The following is a 17,365-nucleotide window of genomic DNA, read 5'->3' on the forward strand; positions in this document are numbered from 1 at the left end:
GGAAAAGAGGGAGGATGAAGGATCAAACTGAGTTTCAAGGATCAAACTGAGTTCAGGGCAGATGCTGGAGAGACAACGATGTTTCCTTTGGCACGAGGTGCACGGGCCTGACAAGGAGACACAGAAACTCTTGTTTAACTCTCAATTGGTGCATTGTTTATTCACGACCTGAGGGTGTGACCTTCCAGAAGGCTGGGAGCTGTGAGGCTTAACGCTGCTGCTCATCAGCTCCTAACAGGGAACTGACCCGAGGTGAGAAGAATACAGTGCACAAATGGGACCACAGATTGCTGAACATATCTTAAATCAAGAACGAGACTAAAGGAATTTAGTAAAAACACAGAATGCTTCACAATCCTGACAGGGGTCACTATGTTACAGTCCAAACTCTGATACAGAGTTGTTCTGCTGGCTAAAAAGGTGACAGCAAAGAACAAATTAACACTGTTCTGCCAGGAATATTTGTGACATCATTCATCATTTCACGTTGTTTTTAAACAACAGCAGGGGCAATGTCATTATTATTGCTCAAACCAAACTCAGAAAATTGCTAAAAGCAATGCATTTCTACAGAAATACAGAGAAATACTTTCCTCCTATTTGCACTGCCAAAAATTGGGATTTTCAGTAGATACATTATATGACTGAATCTGAAAGATTACAATAACTACCTTGTACTTAGAACAAGCAATAACTTTCTGTTGGCAGTGTTTGACATTCCAATGACCACACTCCTTGTCTAGAAAAGAACATTTGAAAAACAATAAAGTGTTTTTGAAAGTAATTATAGAGAAAAAGGAGCTACAAACTGCAAGGGATTTAAAAGCTACTAGAAGCTGCGCTAATAATCAGAGCTTCCGATTTCCTTGTCTTTCTAAGGAGAGCTTGAAAAATAGATGAATAAGCTACAGAATGACCATGAGAAGTATGTAACTGGATTTTTTTTTAGCATCAATATTTTGTATAACAAGCAGATAAGAATGAATTTTTCTGAAGGACAGCAATAAAGATGATGTAGGTAACACAAAGCTCCCAAAAATCTCAAGATATTAACATTCCTAGAAGCAGGTTGGAAAATGTTTTTACACGGGGGCAAGTTCTGCATGGATCTAGTCGTCGGGCCATCCTAAAGTCTTAATTTTGGAAAGTGCCTGGATAAAATTTCCAGAAGTTCAAATACTACTAGACATGAAGCCTGATGTTCTGTCCATGTTTAAACATGTAAAAATGCTAATATATTTTTTCGACTTAACACAAATGATGTTCAACCGAATAGAAATTAGAATAAAGCGGGAGAAAAAAAAGCTCCAAGAGAAATAGAATCCATGGAAATTCATGAGCTAATGTAAAGTGATTTTCTTCTTGCAAATGAGCACCTATAATACAAACATATCCTAAGAATATTAATGAACAAAATATGCACTCCAGCAATACCTGACTTTTCTACACGATGTAATGATCTCTATGGACAACAACAAATCCACACTTCAGCATTTCAAAGGAAATTGGAACAATAGCTCTGGAGTTCACTGAACACAGCAGAAAAATGCAGTTTCAAATAAGAACAGAGCCCAGAGCCCTGCAGAGGTCTGAACCATTTTGTTGATGTGCAGGAATTGAGTGGAATTTCCACTCTGAAAGCCTCCATTTCCTTAACACCATCCCTAATCTAATGGGAAGAAGGACATGCTGGTCTCTGAGTCCTGCCAATAGTCTCTCTGAGCTGAACAGGATTTCCTATCCCAAATACAAACCTCTACCAGGCAACAAAGCACATCAACCCTTCTTACTTCCAAACTCCTGTTGGGCCACATCTCCTTGCAAAGGCCTGCTGTTATTCCATATGCTTTGGCTGAGGAAGACTGCAGATAAATTCTCTTTCTGAAGTCCCTCACCTTCTTTGCCCTAACCCTCAAACTACCCACAACTACCTTGCCCAATTCCAAGAAAGAGCATGGAGGTTCAACTGTCCTGAACCAAGTCTTCATCCTCAGTCTCCCAGCTAAGCAAGGCTGCAGTGATGCCAACACCAACCATATCTTACCCAACTGAAGAGCAATACTGATCCTTGCCGCCTCCAGAAGGGCACCAGCTCTGAGCTTCGCGTGACACTAATGCAATTTTCACTCTGAAGACTCAGATTTTCCTATTTGTTATGTATATCCCAGCCCTCTTTCACTAACTAAATGAATTGGATTTTTCACCCGTGAGAGACAGACACAACCACCCAAACTATTTGACAGAATCAAAACTTTTACAATTTAATTAGACAGTGCGTATTTCCTATTTGAAGTGGAAATGTAAGTCTGTAATTTGGGAATATGTAAAATTTTAAAGGAAAGGATAAGGTAGGAGTTGATGGTAAATGTGAAGCTGTAATTAAATTTTAAAATATAACAATCTTGCTAAGGGACAAGAGTGAAAGCAGATGAAAAAAACAAGTGTTAAAGGAGGAGGAACTCAGTGCTATGCTGTGTGCAAAGTAATGTAACAATAGTTTTGTTGGAGAAGTTCCTCTCTTGTTTTCCAAAGAAAGTCATCCTTAAAGTCTCTAGGTCTCTCTTCCAGCCTTCTCTAAACCTGCTGCCTCAGTTTTCTCAGATTCTAGCAGATTCTAGTACGTGGGAAGGAGACATATAAACAGCATAATTCAAACTGCCCAAAACTTTCATATGGGTCCCTGTAACAGTAATGAGACTGGTCCAGCTGCTCCAGTCGAAGCTTTCATCTCTTTTATCCCTTGCACTGTTCCCTCTGGCTGTACTGAAGGGCAGGGGGATTGCTCCTGCCTCAAGGCAGTCTGCACCCTGCAGAGAACTGTGCTGCCTTATGGGAATGTCCTTTGGGGCTTGGAATTTTAAAAGAGCCCTTCATTCAGAGTCCAGTGCTGTGAACTGGGTATGTGTCCTGCACTTGCACCAGAGGAGGCACCAGAGGCTTGTTTTGCACGTGTATGAAGTGTCCAGGGAGTGTAAATTCATAGACTGTCCCTGGAGAATGATGGTGCTGCTCAGGGCAGGCTCTGACTGGGAGGTTTTCTCTCATACTTTGCCTAAAACAGGAAAGAGAGTTTCCAAATCCAGACAGTCTCCACTGCTTCCATCCACAGCATCCTCATATCAACAGCTGGAATTATATGGAATGCAGAGGTCTCACCTGAGAGATCAGGACTGAGGGCTTTAAACCAACTTTATGCACATCACCTGCAGCTCATCAATAGTCCACAGTTATTATCACAAACAAGGGAAAGGTTTCTTTATCCTAACACGAATCAAGCTTAAAATGTATCTATATCCACACACAATGCTTTTCTGTAATTGATCTGCTGAATGTTTAAAAGGAAGAACCAGTACTGTTTTGCAGATGGAGAAACTGTGGCTAGCAGAGAGAAAGTAACTTGCCTGAAGAAACATAGAAGGACAAAAGAAGAGAAAAGGGAGTAAAATGCAGAAATTGAAGGCTCTCACACAGTCCATTAACAAGTTGAGCCTCTTTATGCAGTTCAAATCCATTTGCATGTAGCTGCTGCATTTAAAAGTAGAGAGAAATCAGGATGGTTTCATCATGAAAGCCTAAGAAATCTCTAGGCACTGAGTAAGTGACTTGATACAAGTGTAAACAAATGAACAACTGTTTCTTCCAGAAATTTGAGGAAACTGGTTATAGCATGCATAAGGAATGGACCTTTTAAAAGTAAGCATGTGAAGACCAATTATCCTTTTGTGTAATTTCCCTGATTACAACCTCTTAACATAACAGAAAAACTGCTTCATGTCTGAAGAAGATAAGGTTTCTAGATTATATTTTGGTTTTACCTTGTAAAGTAGCTTGTAGCCTGGAGATCTGAGTCCTGAGGACGGAGGTTGTCATACACATATTTCAGATCCTGGATGCTGTTTAGCTCAGGCAACCCTGCATGCAGCATCTTAAAGTAAAGAAATATTAGATAATTAGTCCACTGTTCTGCTGAAAAGAAATTTAAGTGAAATTGGGCTGAGAAAAGAAAGGTTTTACACTAAAAGTTCTTCTTGGAAAACATAAAGTTTTGCTCACCTGAAAAGTGTTCCTGATGCTACAGCAATGCCTGGAATACTAAAGTGAATATACTGCACTGTAAACCTTCACACTGAGGGACCAGAGAGAGGCATGGGTCAGAATCAATGATCCATTTCAGTTATTTATTTTCTCCTCAGGTACCATAACCTCAAGGTGTTAATTGCTCAGCCTCCTTCATAGCCTTCTAATAGTGATAGAGGGGAGGTGACCACATCCAGCCACCTGAACAATAGTAACCACATTTCTGTTATGCTCACAGCGTTGTCTTTGTCCTAATTCAATTTAGCACATCACCTTCTCATTTGTAACTCCTCCTTCCACCATCACTACTCTGGACTCCTCCTGCAAGGGGATCATGGATTCACTCCCCTTACAGTCAGTGGAGGAGAAAAGCTTCTTTAGACATTGATTCATAGCAGGAGCCCTGAGGTGGGCAGTGAGAACTGCCCTCTGGAGACGACATCGTTCTCCATCGATGAGGAACAGAACTCCTCTAGTTAGTTGACTAAATTAGGTTCAAAACACAATGCAAATATTCCCCTTGCAAAGTAACAACATGAGCAGGGTAGACAATAGAATGTGCACAATTGCCCATTCAGCTCTCTCCAGGCATTTTAAAATGTCAACAACAACAAAATATTTTACTCATTTCAAAACCTAATGATTTTACTCGACAATCACAGCAAGTTGAGAGGAATGCTTTTTTTTGTTTAATGGAAAAAAAGAATCAGTCCTCCTCACTGCTCAGAAGGAAATGTATCTGAATTTGCAGTCACTGCTGTGCATTCGTCATTGATATTTATGTCTAGCTCAGAGAGAAAGACCCACTGAGTTTTTCATGTAACAGCAAAGAAAAAAGGGAGCACTGATTTTATTTTAAGGTTTGATTGAGAGATGAATAGTGTAAAGGGAAAGGAGATGGGGCATGTATCTTCTTTATTCCTTCAAACCTTCTCAGTATTTTTAAGTCAAGTTTCAATATTTTGTATATTTTCTTTTTGGCGTTATGAGGAAAATCTTGTTTTGTATCAGCCCCAATCCATACTACCACTGGATAGTTAGATTGCTGTTTTCGCAGAGTTTTGCCTAGCAAGGAACAAAGAGGCAGAAAGCTCCATGAGGTGAATTTGAGTTGACAGCAGGAGCAATAACAATATTCAGCACTGGAGGACACACACTGCTATTTATCGATATACATTCAACCAATTTATAAAAGATAACAACTCCTGTTCCCTTTAGATTTAAAGGGAAAAAAAAATTAAGCTTCTTTACCCTTCATTAGAAAGGGGGATGATACCAGATATAAACATAATCTGAACGATCTGTAACGTAACAGAAAATCAGGATTTTTTTTTTAGGTTCTCTGTACCGTCAAAGGTGGAAAGACATTTGCTTAAGTGAAAAAAAAAATAAAAAACCTCTAGCTGGGCAGTACCTACACAGTGCTTCGCTGGCTGCAAGGGGGTCCTAGAGCCTTATTATACTCCTTCATCCCTTTTTCTCCACACAGCATATTTTTTGTGTTTCTAGTCTGCTGATGGAGGAGGCTTCTCAATACTGTGGCTGGTGATTCTGGATGGTAATTAGACAAGAGATGGAACAACTGTTTGAAAATCAACTCCAGGTCTCACGGGGCAAATTCAAATGTCACTTAGATGCCTAAGTTCAAGTGCCTGCATTGCTACCTTTGCTTGCCCACACATATGGTTTGACCTACCAGCCTTGGTTATCCCAGGCCTTCTGACTCATTGAATGGAGCTACCTACACTCTCCTTGGGCCTGGATTCAGGACTAGAGTGTGATGCTCAGCCCACCATCCATGGAAAAGGAATGGTCCTCACATTTTCATTGGCTGGACCTCCAAAATGGGATTGTTTCCTGATCCTCGTTTCTCAAATGGTGTTTGTGAGTTTAGAAGGGTGAAATGACTTGTATGGGGACACCAGATTCTTGAGTTTTAGGTTTGCTCTATGTATGTGCTCTCTCCTGTTTCATACGATTCAGTTGACCTGCTTCTTGTCACAGTGGATCAATTACTTGCTCTCTAGTGTCACATCTAAGCCAGTTTTAATAATTTTCTATCTGAAAAATCTTTACAACAGTAATAGAGTTTGCATTTCTTTAAACTAGTCGAAAGGTGTTTGTGTCCCGCAATCACCCTCTTTATAATAGTTCACATCAAATCTTTAATGAGGGCAAAGCTGATGAACTACAGGCATTTATGCTGCTGAACTCTGCCAGCAGACTCTTGGGTCTCCCACAGATGTTTCTGCTTTTGAAAGCGGTGGAAACTTCATGGATTATTTCTTACTCCCAGTAGCAAAATGTCAGTGCAGCTTTAGAAACATGCTGCTTACCAACAAGAAATAGAATTAATTCCCAGACTGGGCCAAAAAAACCCTCAATTTGTTCATAATTATATTTGCTAGCAACCACTAATTGTTGCTGATGATCCAGAGCACAGTTTATTACTTCTGTTTACTCTACTACTCTACTTTATAGAAATAGTCTTATTGTTAAGTTTTTTAACCATGTTTTATAAATAGCATCTCCGAAAACAGAATGTGGGACGAGAACGAAAGATTAATGATGCATATTTCCAAACTGAGAGAAATCTTAGATTGTCACTGATACAAATAAGCAGTGGTTAGTTAATCTTATCCCTCCATGATAACATCTGAATTTCTGAGAATGGAAATGAATTCCAAGTGGAACTTCACAGTCTATTTATTTTTACTAGAAATGGCCCGTGGAAATTAAACATTATGATATTTACAGTTTCTGACCAACACCCCATTTCGAGCGCAGAACCAGACTCACCCTTCCAAACATTACTGGCAAAAACAAGGCATTTGCAACCTTGTCTTGTTTGTTTAATTCCTTCTGACATGAAGTGCTCATCGATGGGGTGCGAGTGCGCTGCCAGTTTAATTTTTCAATTATGAAATGCAATACAATTGACTGAGCTGCAGCCCATTGACAAATATCAAAACATGTCTGGATGCTGACTTTCAGCTCAGCACTATTACCTCTGCTACAAGATCAGCAGAAACAAAAGATGCAGCACATCCTGAATACAGACAAACCTGAGCTAGATCCAGGCAGGGATAGCTAGTTATTTCAGAGCCCCTGCTGGGAACATTTTCCTAACACGCTCTCTCTATTATCCCAGAGTAATCTAACATCATTATCTCTGCTGCCTGCAGAAAAAGGCACTGCACTGGGGACAAGGAGGTGGGCAGAAGACGTAGCTGTATTTGCAGCATGCAGTTTTCAGCAGCGTTCAGAAATGCAGGGATTACTGCTGTGGATGAGAGAGCAAGGGTGTTTTCCTCCTGAGTTTTCCAGAGGCTCTTTTACTTGGACAGCATCTCCTACAACTGCACTCTGCTTGGCTTCTAGGGCAAAACTGTGCTTTATGATGGGAATGCAGTTTTGCTGCACCTCTGTGACTACTTAGCAGCAAGGTTAAGAGATCTGGAACAATCCTTCCTGCTCCATACTGGGAAATCCCTCACTGTGTCATTACATGGGAAGTACAAGATGGGAGAGGCAAGATGAGAGATTCTTACCCTTTCTCCCCCCCTCCCCCACAGCACAAGTTGGAGACAATAAAGTTGTGTTTATAGAGCAACTTTTTGGCTGTACCCCAATCTCAGCAGGAGTTCTGTTTATAAGGTCATGTAGGCTTTTTCATGCACAGACCAGTCCCCTCTGTCATGGGGCCCTGGACATATGTTTTGGATTAATATCTTAGCCAAGCATCTTAGCAAATATTAGTTAATTTAATATTCTCATTGTTCTCCGTAGGGGCAAATCATTAACCTTTCACACACAAGTAAATAGAGGCATAAAGCAGTTATGGAATCTGCCACAGCACATGAATCAGTGGGAATACTTAAGCATAAAAACCCCTAGTGGTCTCAAAATCCCATAAAAAGAATTTTTCAACCTGTGTCAGTATGGGTGCTCCTTCTTTCCTGTGTCTGCCATCCTAAGAAGGGACTGTGGAAATGGTTCTATGATTCTAAAAATGTGAAAAAAACCATTCTTAATGGCATGACTGTAGCTGCAGTGCTGCTATGTACTGTCAAATCACCCACTCTGTGAAATATTTAGCTTACTTTGCCTTGTAACCACAAACAGGAATGGTAAATGAATTTTTGAAGACCTAGAAAAAGGGCTAAGTGAAATTCCTGAATGTGAAACTTTTTCTGCCCAGCTTCGTTTGCAGTTTTCTGCTATTCTGTAAAAAATAACGCATTAAAAAAAAAAGGAAAAAACATCAAGAAGCTTAGTTTTTCCTTTCTCAGAAATTAGTACTAAAAATGGATAGTTTCTTTGCACAGGAAGTGCAGCACTAACATTTCCAGCAGTGCAGCTGATACCTCTTCAAATCACAGTGCTACTGGAGGGAGCAGCAAAATGGTAAAAGAGAAGAAAACACCAGAGGAAATTGATTTTTGGTTTCATCCTCGAGCTTCTTACCATCTCCAGCAGGTTCAAGAGTAGCTGGCTGTGTTTCCTGACTATGTTGTAAGCTCGACAACAAAGCTCCACAAACTCTTGAAAACGCTGTGGGTTTTTTCCGCCCTCCGTGATGAAATACTCCATCTCTGATGTGAAGATGAAGGGAGCTCTGTCCCTTGAAAAGAGAACAGTTACATGAGAAATTTCACCGAAAACAGCTAATCATGCACGACAGTTAATATTTGTAACTCATTATTCACATTTGTTTTCCCAGTATTACCTTCCTCATTATTTCATCTCTCCCTTCCTCGGTGTGGAAATCTCTATTGCTCTGCCTGGTGCCACTGACTAATTGGGGCAGAGACAGGCTTTAGAGCAAGAGCTTTCTCCTGAGAAATCCAACAACTGAACAGGTGTTCTCTTCTGGCTCTTCTTTGCCTTTCTTTTCAAACTCTCATTGCTTTAATTTCTTGACTCTAGCCTGAAAGTGAATCTGGAAGCAAATTCTCTCCTGGTATTGAAATATTTAAAAGTTGTTCTCAAAGAGGATGGGTTATAAATATCAACTCCCTACTAGGCAAGAAGGGAATTTAAGAAAAAACCCTACACCTCCACAATCCAACAACAAAAAACCCCCAACAGATATGGTGCTATCATTAAATATACACCATTCTGAAGAGATATTTCTGACTCAAGCTAAAACAGAATATAAAACCACTGGTTGTCTGTACATTTACTCTGTATTCACCCTAGAGTAAATAAGATGCAGAATCCTACAACATGGCTTGCCTTTTTTCTTATCACTGGCATGGTTTGTGGCTATGGCATGCTATTGCAGAAGAAAACAGATTAGCCAGGCTTCTGCTAACAATCCTATCATTCCATAGTTTCAGAAAGGCCTGATAAAGTGCATCCTCACACAGAAAAGGCGACTGCAATGATTTACTCACCACAACTGTGTACACAGAGGCATGTAAACAGATTAGAGGGCTCTATTCCAAGGCAATATACGTGTGTTAACCCTTAATTCAAAATGGACTTGAATAAACTAAATATTCTTGTGAAGTTTGAATGCAGAAGCAGATTTAAGGATGTCTATTTCTTGCTAAAACCTCAAACGTGGGCCGAGTCTGAACACACTCTGCTTCCTGATGCATTCGTAAATAGCAGTTTTAGTTTTCCTCAGAGTTTTCCTAATTTTCCCGTAAAGATGCTTGACTTTTATTATCGTAGAAAGAAAAACAAGTTGTCATGAGATTCTAGGCTGCAGCTGGAGGTTTTACCCACAAGAAATGCTTGAGACCTTCCCATCCTTATGTCTGGAAATTCTTCCCGGTGTACATGGCAGCTAACTCTAAATCCAGACCTCCCATGGCTGTCATTCACCTTCAAAGCAGTCCAGGCCATTAAGGTATTTTTGTTTTTGTCTTTTTTTTATATATTATTCAATTTCAGCTAGGTAGTACTAGCCATGGTGAAGGCCCACAACAGTAATTGTTTTCTTCCACATTTTTCTGTATGATTGTTGTGAAATGAGTGTTTTAAGGTCGCTTAAAAAAGCACCACTACAGTGATGCAAGACAGGAGTTCACAGTGTCAGGGCTATATTATAGCATGACTGTTATATAGTTACTGTGTAGATTTGTGCTGTAGCTCTCAGAGAATTGCAAATCTGTGTCTATTACTGATTTCCAAGAGCGAGATTTTCCCAGAACCTTCTTTCACTCACTCATCCATCTTCTGGCTCATCTTTTGTTTATCAGTAGTATTTAAAATAGACATTAAGTATTAAATAAATTGATACAGTAAGAGTCACAGAAGTCAATCTGCTGAAGCCCGTAGGAAAGAGAGACAGATCCAGAAACTTAGCAATGTTAACATCTTGACTTATCTATGGACAGAAGTCCAATCTAAATCCTAATTTGAAAGCATTTTACCATCTCAAGAATGTCTAAAACTCAAATTTGTTCTTGGGCTAAAGTGTTCCAAAGTCAAAACTACTGCTGTAAATACTATGCATTTTCTTTCAAAATTCATATTTGATTTCTGATGTCCAACTGCATCAAGAGACACAGTCACACCGTGAAAACACAGCCCTTTCAGAGCTAGGCCAAGTCTCCCACATTGAGCTACTTGAGATGAAAACAGATACTGCAATCAGAAATTACTTTACTGGAAGAAATATGGTGTTTAACATTGTTGGGCTGGGCTGTGGGCCAACTTCCACATAATGTAATCACTGCAACATTAGTCAATTCTCTTACTGTTGTTGCAAAAGGATCCATTTGAACACACAACTGATATTTTGGTATTTACATTTTATTTGTAGATTAATTTGGCTTGTAAAACGATGTAAAGCAGTTTTACGAGGTTCTTAAATTTCTCAGTATCGTTTATCACTGTCTTTTAAGGTGGTAGGCCTGTTTTCCCTTGTTAACCTCAAAATATGATGTAGAAATCTGATTTCCTTGGTTTTGCTTAAGGCCTTGTGATATCAGAGCCTCTCCCATGAGGTAATCCCTGCACTAGTCAGGTGCTGAAGCTTCAGTCCTGTGTGTCCAAATAAACTGGTTGGTCATAAAGGGAACTCTTTGCAATCTAAACTTAAAAAAACCCAACACATAAAACCAACTTAGAATACAGGAGGCAAGACCCACTAGAAGGAAAACTACAGTCATTTCTCACAATAGTATTAAAAAACAAAGTTTCAGTGGGAGGAGACGCTTAATCACTGAAGAGTACATAAAGGATTCTGAAAAACCGATTGACAGGCGCAATGTCTGTGTACAGATGCAAAATATTCCTTACTGCTTTCCTAAACCCCTTTGGAAAATAAAAAACATGGGATAGCCTAAAAATTGCTCCAGCAAAATTACAAACAGCCAAGTCCAGTCACTGTCCACCACACATGGGAAAATTTACATCAGGAAACAACAGAGGTTGTTTTAGCCTGCATGAGGAAAAAAAGCAATACATGCCCTGATGTTGTCAATGTACCACGCCCCCCACACATGTGCAAATGAACCTCACCCTGGTGCATAGCCTGTATTTCCATATTCAAACCAGTACATCTCTTTGACAGCCTTCTTTTTGGCACACAGCCAAGATCATAACACATGATGGCATTTATTCAGAAGATAAGCAATGCATCCAAAGGCCTGGTAATAATAATATTCATTTGGACCTAAATCTATTACAGAGCTTGCTCACATGAAGTTATCTACAAGATATAAACATTAGATATCTCTTACCCTAAAACAGACCCTCAAGATCACAGTTAAGGTCTGTCATACTTTACATGCATAGGATGTTCAATGACCAATATGTGTAACAGCCAATGAGACAAGAGCCCCTTGGCCTAAAATCTGTATGGATTACAAATTGCTGCCTCCATCAAATTAAAGAAATGACTGGCATCAGTTTAACAAAACTGGTATGATGAAATATTTTCAAGTAAAAGCCTTTTACTACATCTCTGTAGACCAAAAGCCTTTTTTCTTTTCTTTATGGTGTGCCAAAGAAATATGGAATTGAAGCATTGTTGAATGACCTCTACTGTGTAATTGTAATGTCGGACACCATTATTTCTAGAGAAGAAAAGCCTCATTGAGAGAACTAGGCTTGAGACAGACCAAAGACCAAAGATGTACAGCCAATAAACCTCCCAAAATCATTAAACCTACCTTACTCAACTACTCTTTTCTTTCCTTTCTTTCCTTCTTCTTTTTTTCCTCCCCACTAAAGCCCCAGATGAGATTAATGAACCCTTTGGTTTTATAATAGAAATCAGTCAAAAAGGCAATATTCCTGTTTATGACAGAGTCTGATTGCAGTCCTGGACTTTAAAGACTTATACTTTACTATGGCTGTGACAAAAGAGCTTACTCAAGCCCTTCAGTGAGAAGCAAGGCTGGTTTTATGGTGGGTTTATTCTTTTTTTTTTTTCTCATGTACTGCTTTTAGAGATTTAAGATTTTCATGGGAATGTGTTTTACAGTTCCTCTGGAGATTACAAATGTTTGGATGATATGTCATGAGAGGGAAGGAAGAAAGGAAACTTCAAGCAAATGAAGAGATCATCATGCAAAAATAAACTTGGTCTAGGGTGATGGGAACATCTACTGGGACTTAACTGTAGGCTACAAATATGCTGCATTCCTAGAAAACCAGTAAGATCATCAGGATTTGTTATGAAGCACTAGATGTAAACTGATTAACAAAGCTTGTAAGGTCAACAATGGTTTTAATTTTTCCTACTGTGAGTCTCACAGTACAGAACATTTGAGAACGATACACCGACTTCCCTTTATATTAAAAGCAGGTAAGATAATCAACAAAAAATGACCTTTACTCTGATCCAATCTAAACTTCCCAATGGTGTACTCATGGAAAAGTGCAAGTCACACACATTAATACAACGAGATCAAAACAGTTGTAGTCCAAGCTGTCATCTGGTCAGTGCGTGAGAAACCAGACAGAACTCTGTGCAATTTAAAACCAGCTGCTCAGCACCACACGCCCCCAGATATTCCCTGACTGCTTTAAAACCATTTTGGCTGAGTCAAGAGTGACTGATAGTATTCAGCATGACTATGTGGAATTTAGATGTATCCAATAAAAGAGGAAAAGATTTTAGGAAGTGCTCGACTGCTGACATCCTTTGCAGCAAAAGCCAAAAGCTTATTGAAGAATGCACTCGCAAGAAATAAATGCACATGAGTGCTTATTTCTCTAAGCCAAACAAAAATATTTAATCATAGTAATCACATATATTTGTAGAAATAGAAAAAAGCATAAGCAATTGTGTTCCTTTTATACGCTGAAGAATGAAACAGGGAACAACTGCACAACACAGTTCATCTCCAGCAAACACATAAAGATTCATAAAGAAATATGCCTGGACCACAAGAGATACTCAATTTTTCTTCTTATCAGCACAAGATCAACTATAAACATGCTTCTGAGATGCTTATTTAGCCTATTCTCACAGATTTTTATTGACTGAATTCTTCTTAAACCTCCCTATCAAATTTCTGTTCTAGTATGTTCCCTCACAGTGTTTTTTCCCTTAATGCCTAATCTAATCCTTGCTATGCTTTCATCCTATTAATTCTTGTTCTTTCCTAAGTGAACATGAAGATCCTGTCTCCTTTACAGCTGCTTCTAATGTATTTTCAGACTGTTACTGTCTTAATCTTCTGTAGACAATTGTTTCAACCTTTTCTCACAAGCCTTGTTTTTCAGATGTCTGATAATTTTAATTGCTTTTCTCGGACTCCTTGTAATTTTTCTGGACTCCTTATCCACATCTATCTAAAAGTAACATGTTAAAAACACTCCAGCTGAATGTGAAGTTTTCCCAGTGTTACATGAAGCAAAAGGATTGCTTCACATTTCAAGCTTTCCAATTCAGTATTTTATCAACTTGTACTCAACTTGACCATAATATAACTCCCAGATCCCCTTCTAAAACACTGCTAATCCAAACTTTTGTCACAGTCAAAACCTTTTACAATAGACTTCTACTAAAAAAATGAACGAATACATTCTCCATCCCATCATAGTGGTTACAAATGAAAAGACTGAAAGATGCCAAACAGAAAAAGGTTCTACTTATTACTGAAAGATCTTCTACTTAGTACTTGGCAGTCATACCCTGCCAGAACAAGCAAGATGTTGCTAAACTGGAGTAATTCAGCAAAAGTGATGTTGGTGGTACGTGACTGTGAGGAGAGGCTGAGGAAGGTGGGCTTGTTTACCCAGGAGCAATAGCTCTCTCTTTGCAGTGCTGGCAAAACAGTTTTACACCTCTCAGTGGGAAGGGCCAGATCATCTTATCTTCAGAAAACCTTCACAACAGCTCCTCCAACATAAAGACAAAAAAAAAAGAAAATGAAAAGCGTTAACTCATCCTGTGGTACCTGGTTCTTTTTCATATCAGTAAAGCTCACTTTGAAAAATCAGAATTGAGACCACTGCAGATCATTTACTTAATCTGTTTTGGAGTCTGGGATTATAATCAATCCACACTCCTGTTGTTGTCTGAATCAGTCAGTTGCTTTTAAATCTGCAAAGAAGTTCATGCTGTCAAATGAAATAGGGAGGTGCTTACCACCAAAACCAGACCCCATTACAGCATCAACTAAAGAATTCCTGCTTCTGTTTATGGAAGTGCATTTTAGTTGCATTTTAACTACAAATATATTTGACCAATGAAACAGATGGTCAAATAACTTAGAAAGTGTTATTATTGCTGAGTGGATTCAAAGCTGCTTTGTGACTTCATGGTATTGGTGAAAAAATGCAAAGGCCTCATTCGCAAACCTCACAGACCCAAACCAAATAATTAACTTTAAAACCAAATAATTAACTTTAAAACCAAATAATTAACTTTAAACAGCACAACTCAGAATGTATCTGAGTGAAGCATTTGTGTAATTCAATATAAATGATTGGCAAGCATATGAGCTTTGGTGATATGTAGATAATTGTGGGCATCTCATCACACACACCTGTCCATTAAGAATGTTTGGCACATTGGTAGACTCAAATAGAACTAAAGCTCCTCTTAAAAAATAAGGCAGGACGTGCAAACAATGGATTCATCACCTCTATTTACTCATTTTCAATTGTCAAGACTGAAATTCCTTTTTTTTACTTTCACCTCTAACAAACCCTCACTATGTAATGACTACAGAAACTGAGTCATTCGACTGAAATCTTCCACTTCAGTCTTATTTCAAAATTGCTTCAAATTATCTCAAGATATTGCTCTTCCTTATGAGCTGAGTAAAACTTTAAGCCATTACTGAAGTCAGAGGCCAGTTTTCTTCTTGACCACATAGATGAGGAAACGTTGACTTAACAAGAGGCCACACTCTAGCCTTTTACTTTGAACTCATTTTTCAGTAACCTGATTGTCAAGCAGATGAGATAAAAGCTCTGCCCTATTCTGAGGGAGATGGTTTATAAACTCACCTCTTTGTAGAGCTGCTCTGAATCCCCACATGACTAGACCCATAGTGGTAAATAGCCTATGAATTTGCTGAACCTGGGAAAAGGTAGTTTTAAATGAATTCTGCTACTCCCACTCTGTCTAGCTAGAAATCCAGTTTTCAGATGCCTTGGAGCAATTAAAGAAAAAAGTAACTACATTCACGCCCTCGTTAACCATTTCTCAACCTCTTGTCCCTCCCAATCTACCAACCACCCAAACTCATAAAACCAAGACAGCAGTGATAGGCTTCAGCTGGAAATACTGGCAAAATCCTCTTGGAGTGGATTACTGGAAAGAGCTGAGGTAAACTGACTGATTGTCAATCAGTTTTCCTGCTCCAGGTGGCCCACCCTCACACCTCCTCAACCTGCCAGCTACCTCGAGGGGCACAATCACACGACCTGCAATCAGAAAGGCACCAATCTTAAGAAGGACACAGCCACAGGCAACCAAGTGTGGAGATTAGACTGCACTCTGAGCAGCAGGCAACACAAACAGAACACCCTGACAACAGCTTGTGCCTAGAAGCTGTTCAAAACCATCAAAACCCCCTCAGGGATCTGGGACTTGCACTGATGGCCCCGCATGAACGAACCCGCTGCAACCTGCAGCCCTGGGCTCATTCTTTCCTGCTCGGATGGAGACGTGTCCTGCACTTCACAAGTATGTCCAAGTGTTAAAAATGTAACATAGCAATCATATTTAGCACTTTCAGGCACACAGCTCTTCCTCTGTCAAAGCAGCTACAAATGTAGATACGATATAGCCAAAAAATGCAGGTACAACTTATTTTTTCCATGTCCGTGTGCCAATGTTTCTGTTTTAGAAAGAAATACCTGAAAAAAAAAGAATTTTTTTTTTTTTTCAAATAAACACTTCCAGTGAGACAGTAACGCTAATTTTAGGTTATTAACACTAAAAATGATATGTTTTACTTTTAAAATAAAAAGAGGCACTTCTACATTTCTATATGCTCAGAATTTCTTAGGTACTTTTCAGTGTAAGAAAACACTGACTTGGGAAGAAAGTGTGGGAAACATAATTTTCCCATATTTTTGAAACTTCCTTAATAACTGGAATTTCCCAATGGAATAGTTAGGCTGCCTCTAGTAATTAACTTTGTAGAAGGAAACCAGCTTAACAGATTTTCTGGGAAAACCATGCCAAGACCCAGGATTAGTTTGGCAAAGAGACAAGAGACTCTCTGCGATTTTGATCAGGGAAAAGAACAGCCAGTGAGTGCTGCCTATAATCAGGATGACTTGATATTTAAATAACAGAATGGACAGTGAATTTACAGTGTGCCATGAGCTGGACTACTTCATATCTTGCCACCAAATTTCACACCACACATCACTGACTGAAAAAATACAGATGACAGTGCTGGAAGTGGCTGGTAGTGGGGAGGATGAGACTGCAGAAGTTTGGATTAGTTCAGTTAGCACAGGATTTAAATAAATCTCTTCCTGCTTAATTCACCAAGAAGAAATGTTCCAAAGGAACTGGTCAGAACTGAAAAGAAGAAAACAAAAGCCAAAGAAAGCATGGCAGGCACAACCATAAGCCAGACACCTTCTTCCAAACCATTTGACGACTGACCTAGTCCTGTATGATTACCTGGATAATATTGTACCTATTTAAGTTGGAATGGGTCTAAGATGATTGCCACAGGATACTCAATAGATGAAGAATAAGACAGTTATATGAAATTATATATCAAAAGTGGAGGCTGGATCAGAGAACGAAAGGAACATTTTATTACCACTAACAAAATGTGTCATCCAGCATGATTTAAAAAAAAAAAAAAAAAGAAAAAAGATAATAAAATCTCATGGTTCAGTA

General features: G+C 39.1%; 1 protein-coding gene across 1 annotated transcript in view; it reads right to left on the reverse strand.

Annotated features, from left to right (window-relative positions):
- Positions 1-17,365, reverse strand: part of PIK3C2G (phosphatidylinositol-4-phosphate 3-kinase catalytic subunit type 2 gamma) — a 195,756-nt gene that overhangs the window by 48,646 nt on the left and 129,745 nt on the right. The window contains exons 24-25 of the mRNA XM_017823912.1: positions 8,545-8,701; positions 3,816-3,925 (exon numbers count right to left, since the gene is read on the reverse strand). Of these exons, the coding sequence (XP_017679401.1) occupies positions 3,816-3,925; positions 8,545-8,701 (267 nt within the window). The remainder of the gene's footprint in view (positions 1-3,815; positions 3,926-8,544; positions 8,702-17,365) is intronic.

The sequence above is a fragment of the Lepidothrix coronata genome, unplaced genomic scaffold, assembly GCF_001604755.1.
Source record: "Lepidothrix coronata isolate B3197 unplaced genomic scaffold, Lepidothrix_coronata-1.0 Scaffold107, whole genome shotgun sequence".
NCBI lineage: Eukaryota > Metazoa > Chordata > Aves > Passeriformes > Pipridae > Lepidothrix > Lepidothrix coronata.